At 50.8% G+C, this 6,984-nt stretch overlaps 1 protein-coding gene across 1 annotated transcript in view; it reads right to left on the reverse strand.

Moving 5' to 3' along the window:
* RHCG (Rh family C glycoprotein) overlaps positions 1-6,984 on the reverse strand; it is a 7,792-nt gene that overhangs the window by 491 nt on the left and 317 nt on the right. The window contains exons 2-9 of the mRNA XM_031055889.1: positions 3,674-3,860; positions 3,234-3,384; positions 2,745-2,892; positions 2,195-2,361; positions 1,397-1,534; positions 906-1,042; positions 264-388; positions 22-95 (exon numbers count right to left, since the gene is read on the reverse strand). Coding sequence (XP_030911749.1) covers positions 22-95; positions 264-388; positions 906-1,042; positions 1,397-1,534; positions 2,195-2,361; positions 2,745-2,892; positions 3,234-3,384; positions 3,674-3,860 — 1,127 coding nt within the window. The remainder of the gene's footprint in view (positions 1-21; positions 96-263; positions 389-905; positions 1,043-1,396; positions 1,535-2,194; positions 2,362-2,744; positions 2,893-3,233; positions 3,385-3,673; positions 3,861-6,984) is intronic.

The raw sequence follows: 6,984 nt of genomic DNA on the forward strand, positions 1-6,984 counted from the left end.
TCCCGCTCCCGGCCCGCTCACCTCCCAGTAAATGCCGTCCTCGAAGCAGTTCTCGGCCGCGGCGTCCCCCCAGATGGGCAGCTTCAGGATGCCCCCTGTGAGGTGGAAGGCAGGGCTGTGGGCACGGGGGGATGCGGGTGCTCCACCCAAGGGGACGAACGCAGCCCTGGCACGGCGCTCGGTGCTGTCCCCGCAGGATGGATCCGGCACATGGATGCCGCTGTTTCAGCGTCCTCCCCTCTCCGCGCTGCCCTCCGGCTTACCCACGATGGCTCCCCCAGCGAATGCCATCAGCAGAGACACCACAATGCCGGCTGCCTGGAAGCCTCCCTGGATGCTTGGTGTCCGTGTCTGGTACACGCCCGTGAAGTCAAACGCCTTGATGAACCTGCCGAGGGCAGAAATTGTGATGATTGCCCCTGGCAGGAGGCATTCTCCGGCTCCGGAGGAACCATGTTGCCCTGCTCTTTTGGGAGCTCTTCCCTACCCCCATCCCTCTTCTGCAGTGTTCCAATGACCAAAACACTGCTCACTTCTTTCTCTGACCCCTGGCAAAGCTTGACCAAGGAGGAGCCCAAAATACAAACATTTTCTTTGTAATTCAGACTTTTAGCCTTACCTGACCCCACTAAACAATGCAGGGGGGAGGGAGAAGCACTTCCCTCCACATTGTGGCCCAGAATAATGCCAAACATCAGGACTGTGCCTCACTTTATGAGGCCACCAAGAGTCAGCTGCATAAGATGAGGCTACAATTCAGTAAGCCCAACACAGTCAGTGCAACCCATGTTTTTGAGGGATAACTCTGGGCAACTCCGAACCACTAACAAAAGCTGTTGTTTGCTCCCAGCCCACACAGCTTCAGGTAAAATCTATTCTCAGGGAAGATTTTCAAGCCATCTTACCCTTCCTTTCCATACACATCCTCCGTGGCTGCAGCTGCTGTGATGGCCCCCACAATGCCCCCAATAAGGCCTGGCATGGCATGGAGGTTGTGGATGCCACACGTGTCCTGAATGTGCAACCTAGACTCCAAAAAAGGCTGAGGGGAAGGGAAGTAGAGAGAGATCAGGGAATTGAGAGCGGCCCTGGAAAGAATTAGTTTCTTCCATGGAGGACTCAGATAAACAGAGAAAGAGGAGAGATATTGTGTCCCATTAAAGAGCTATAGACTTGTAGACAAAGATGTGAGCCAAGCTCAAGATAAACTAACAACATATCCTCCAAACACACTCCTGTTGGGAGTCTGAAACTTCCTGAGCATTTTGGGCCAGTAAAAGGAGACAGAAGTGATGTCACAAGGGATTCTGGAAAGCAGGAACCGTCAAAGGGAAGTGAATCCATTTCTGGTCTCCTCAGCAGGAGCAGGGCTGCAGAGCCCTCGAGCAGCACTCACCGTGAAGTAGACATAGCCCAGGGTGGACACGATGCCAGAGATGGAGCCGACAATGAGGGAGCCATACGGGGTCAGCATCATCTCGGCGCTGGTGCCCACGGCCACGCCGCCGGCCAGCGTGGCGTTCTGGATGTGCACCTGCAGGGGCAACCACTCTGCCTTGGCATCTCAGGGACATTGTAATTGCTCAGGGATGGTGCAAATGGCAAAGCGGGAGAATCAGCTCTGAAAATGTTTCCAGAGGAAATATCAGGGCCCATTTTCCTACTTGGTGGTGAAAAACAAGAAAAGAACAGGCAGCTTCTGTCTGTAGCACAGGTGCATAGAGACTCCCACTCCCCATACCACACACGTTCTTTGCATCCACAGATATGGGTGGGGAGTTGTGATGAGATGGAAATTGTCTCACCCGTGTGTCATGCAAGCTCTGCTGTCACAGAGACTTGTCACCCACACATCCAACACGTACAAGTCAGCCCCCCGATTGCTCACGAGCCGCTGCGCAGGCCTTGTTTGGTGGAGAGTTCTGCCAAAAAGGGCTCTGCAACATGTCCAAGAGCAAGTCCGGTCCCTGCTGTGACTTGGCAGGGCATCACCTCACACCTCAAGCCCTGCAGGACCCATTCCCACTTTCTTATTCAATATAGCCTCAGTTTCTGCCTGGATGCTGGTCTCACCATCATCCCCAGAAACCTTGTGTCTGTTCAGCAAAACACAAGTGCCAGTTGTTTCCGAGACCCTTGATCAACCTCATTACACATCCCTGGGGCAGTGCAGGGCTCTGTGCTCCCATCTTACCATGTCAAGCTTGCCCTTCTTTTGCAGCATGCTGGAGAAGGCCATGGTGGTGAGGACACAGGCGGCCAGCGAGCAGTACGTGTTAATGGCAGACCTGTGCTGGGCATCCCCGTGGTCAGAAATGGCTGAGTTAAAACTGGGCCAGTACATCCACAGGTACAGGGTACCTGGTGGGATGGGGCAGATGGGATGAGGAAGAGAAAGGGAAAAGAGAGAATGCAGGGATTGAAAACAAAACTTTTCTGCACAGGGGGAAATTACATCCTATAGTCCTGCTTCCCCAGATCCACACCCCGCATGATGAGACCAGCATCAGGAAAGGCTGGCAGAGAAAGGGAACCAAAAAGCATCCTTATCTTCCCAGGCACCATCTCAGCCCAGCCACTGATGACGGGAGCTGAGTAACTCTGAAATGTGAAAGGCCTCTGGGATACAGAGCTCCTCAACTCCATATGCTGGTTTCACTTTTTCCCAGAGACACAGGAGGAACCAGCCCTGTGCAGCCCAGTGCTCCCCATGCAGCAGCACCCCAGGATGAGGGCTGGCTCACCGATCATAGCAAAGAGGTCAGAGTGGTACACGGAGCCCTGCTTGTCCTTGCTCTGCTCCAGGTTGGGTCTGTACAGGATCCGTGTCACCGTGAGGCCAAAGTAGGCTCCGAAGGTGTGAATGGTCATAGAGCCACCTGCATCCTTCACCTGCAGCCATTGGAAAACAGAGGTTTGCCTCTGCAATCTCCACTCATTCTGGAGCTGAGGCCTGATTTGCATCATGCCCAGCTTGTCTGTGCACTTGACAGAGGGACCCAGTGCTCCTGAACTGCCAGGCTTATGTGTAAAACCCCAGAAGATCTCCCTTCCCAGGGAAGCATGACCCACTGCCCCTCTCCTTCACAATCTGCCTACTTTTGCTGCCTGAATTCTTGCATTTTTAATGCTTATGAAGGCAATGGCTTGGTGGAGCCATAGCAAAGAGAGAAGGTTTGAAGAGGTGCAGAGAGGAAGGAGCAGAACAAAGCGGGTACTACCTAAAGCCTTACATGAAGAAGGTTGAGGAGGATGTACTCATTCACTGAAAAGAGTGTGACTTGAAACAAAGTCATGACAAGGAGCTGTATGGGGCTGGTTTTGCCCAGGATGGCCCCAAAGGCGATGCACACAGAGCCCACGCAGAAATCAGCATTGATCAGGCTGGAAGAAGGGAAGGAAATTTGTGGTTTAATAAGGAAAAACTTCTCTGTAGATCACTCTTACCCACCCCCAGCTCTGGAGATCCCACCTGAAGACAAAGAAGTGATTAGGATTCCCTGGATTTCCCACTGACCTTCCTCCCGTCCTCACACCCCCACATTATTCAGGTAATGTGGATGACCCGTGTTCCCAGCACTGACATACAGGTGTTGCCAACTGCTTGGCTCTCATTCCAGCTCTTCCACTGGCCAGGCCAGAGGTGCCATCCCAGAGCCCAACTCCTCCTTACTTCTCCACTCCAATGAGGATCTTCCCATCCTTGAAAGAGTGGAACCAGCCTTGCATCAGGAGAGCCCACTGGATCCCAAAGGCAGCAAGGAGGAAATTGAAACCCACAGCTCCGAATCCATAGCGCTTGAGGAAGGTCATGAGGAAGCCAAAGCCCACAAAGATCATCACATGGACATCCTGGAAAGCTGTGCAGAGGGAAGGTACTGTCAGCTCTGTGAGGACAGCAGGGCTGCAAGTGCCACGTGCATTTGGTGTTGAAAAGAAACTAATTACATCAGTAGCAGTAGGGGGGGAATTCAAGAGAAAATGTGTGTTTGCCTCATGTTCCCATGCTTCTAAGTCTGAAAATGGCTCAGCTTTTAGAAACTGGCTTTTGGTTAAAAGACTCAGTCTTTAAAGTAAATGTTTACTAAAAGCTGTGTGAAAAAGAAGACCTGGGAGTAATGGAATGTACAAAGGAAAACAATTTTCTATTCAGATTGTTTTTTCTCCTTTTGTGAAAAATTCAAAACCATTACATGAAATGAACAGTAAAGTTTTGTTAAAACATGTAAATGGCCATTTTGGGTAGGTCCATTCAGTGCGGGGTCCTGGTGATGGCTCAGAGCAAGGAGATCACAAGAACAAGGAAAGTTTACAAAGATTTTTAAATGCTTCAGAAATCAGCGGCAAAATACCCTTGAGAGCAGAAACCCACTGTGTGAGATTTTTAGTGCTCAAACCAGAGAGACCCAGTTCTTCCCACTAATGGTCAGACCTGCTCACCCGAGCCCCTCAGATGCCCTTCCCCGGGGGAAACCAGATCTGTGTGAGCCTCTTGAAAGACCTTCTTGGTGCAGTAAACCTGCTGTACTTTTCAATGCTGCACCTTTCTATCAGATAAGCATTCCTTTGCAATTAAGTGAGCTGAAACGCTTGCATACTTACAAATTGAATCATGCAAACCCTAAGACTGCAGGCCACTCAGCCAGTGGAAAGAGGAGGAGACTCAAGGCTGGGATCCCCCTTGGGACACTCCTGCCAGCAAAACCATGTTGCAGAGCAGATAAATACAGCACTGAGGGAGCTAAACCAGAATGTTCTGCATTTTGCAGTGCAGAAATCATTATAGCCACTATATCCAGCAAAGTCTGTGCACTCAGAGAGGGTGTAAGCTCAGGCCAAAGGAAATTCTGTGGCTGCAAGTCTGCTCTACCCTGAAACTGTGCTGAAATCCATCAGCCGCTGGTCCATTTTCACAGGGCTTGTGTCTGCTATTTCCACTGGGGGTGGGTGAAGACTTGTGTGAAGTGCAGTTCTGCAGAAGCTGAGAGTTTTGTGCTTTTGTGCTTTAGAAGACCTTGCAACTTGTTTAAGGATGAGCACTTGGACAGGCTTAAGCCATGTAGTGCCATGCTAATCAGATTGCTTTTAAAAGATGTTCCCCCATGTCTATGAAATCACTCTTTAAAAAGGAAGGAGACGAGATCTGCAGCTGGCACTGTTCAGCAGAGGTCACTTCCAAAGCACTTCTCCACATGTCCTAAGAACCAGTCTTAGTTACTGTGGTTTTACCGCACAATCCCATAGACTTTCCCTCTGCAACTGTATTTATTTCTCCTCTCTCTTTTCCAGTGTAAGCAGCACAATATACAGCTAGATTAATCTGCTGCCATTTGCATCATATATTCATTCTCCCATCCTAAAAGCAGAAACACACAGGTCAGAGTTAAAGCTGTGGACTGTGTACCTTCCCAAAACCCAGAGGATCCCATTGTATTAGACCCTGTATGACTGGGCCTGGCAATGGGCACCACTGACACAACCACATATTGGCTTCCTGAAACCAGGACAGCTTCCCTCTGCCTGCCTTCCCAATCTTCTCTGGCTTGAAGGACCCGTTCATTTGTCACTCTTATCTCTCTGCCACTGCAGACAGGTGCTGTGGACAGCAGTGGTCACAGATATGTTGGTACAAATGATCTTCAGGTGATCAACCACCACAGTCTTCTGAGCAGCACTGGATGGACATAAGGATTAAAATTCCAGGGTTTGGCCACCTTGTCATGTTTGTCCATCTTTGCAGAGAGAGAAAATTTCTGATTAGATAAGGGAGAAAGAACAGCTGTGCTTTTGGGCACGTGAGCGCTTCCTCAGGCCTGAAACAGAAACGTAATTCAAAGCTAAACTGAGCAGTTGCCCTTAGCTTGATTTAGTTGTGTTGAATCCATCTTGCCATTTGAGGGGGAATATTTGGCACTGCAGAGCAGGAGTGGGATATGAGGACAGAAGAGATGTCACTTCCTTAGCTCCTACACACTATTTCTTGGACTCTTGATGTCCTCCCAGCACACCAGTGACAAGAGGAGCCCTCAGGCACTGCTGCTGCTTCACACCAACCTGTGTGGGGCTGGTCCCAAGGGCAGATGTCCAGGGAGAGCCCAGGGCAGCCACGACCGTACATGAACCTGGAGGCTGACTGAGCAGTGGGTTTCTGTAAGCAAATCCTTCTCTCAACGAGCTAATCCTCAGCAGCCACAGGTTGCTATAGCTCCTTTGATTTAGCAGGTGTTTTTAATGGAAATGTTCTAAATAGATGCATGACTCAGGCCTGTTGCTTCCTTGGAAACAATTGCCTACAGAAGCAGCATGTTCTGAAAGGCTCACAAAGATGACCAGCCCTGGAGATCAAAGCCACCCAGAGGCACTGGCTGGCCAGAAGAGCTTTAACCTTCTGAATAATTTCTGTGTCACTGTGATGCAGAACCCAAGAACCCTGGGAACCTGGCAGCTCAGGAGGACTCTGGCACCGAAATGCCAGTAGCTAAAGGGTAATTCACAAGTGAGGGGGTGGACGGAGGAAGAGGAGGAAGATGTCACAGGATCTCGACAGCCGTTCCTCTGTGTGCACAGAAAGGCTTGCTCTGATCCAAAGCTGAGGGAGGGGGCAGAGAGCTGAAACTTGCAGAGTGTTGGGAACACGTCAGCCCTATTCCTGGAAAAAAGACGTCAAGGTACCCTGCTGACAGAGCCCCAGGGCACTGGAGGGCCATGAGGCTTTTCTCTGGATCTTTGGTGAACCCCAAGCCACCCTTGAGGCAAGAGCATGACCTTCTAGCAATTGGAGAAGTCAGTGCCTCTGGCAGGCTCTGCCACAGCACAGGATAGGATGGATGGGACAGAACAGGATGGGATGGGATGGGATGGGATGGGATGGGATGGGATGGGATGGGATGGGATGGGATGGGATGGGATGGGATGGGATGGGATGGGATGGGATGGGATGGGATGGGATGGGATGGGATGGGATGGGATGGGATGGGATGGGAT

This window comes from Geospiza fortis, unplaced genomic scaffold (genome assembly GCF_000277835.1).
Source record: "Geospiza fortis unplaced genomic scaffold, GeoFor_1.0 scaffold171, whole genome shotgun sequence".
Classification (NCBI taxonomy): Eukaryota; Metazoa; Chordata; class Aves; order Passeriformes; family Thraupidae; genus Geospiza; species Geospiza fortis.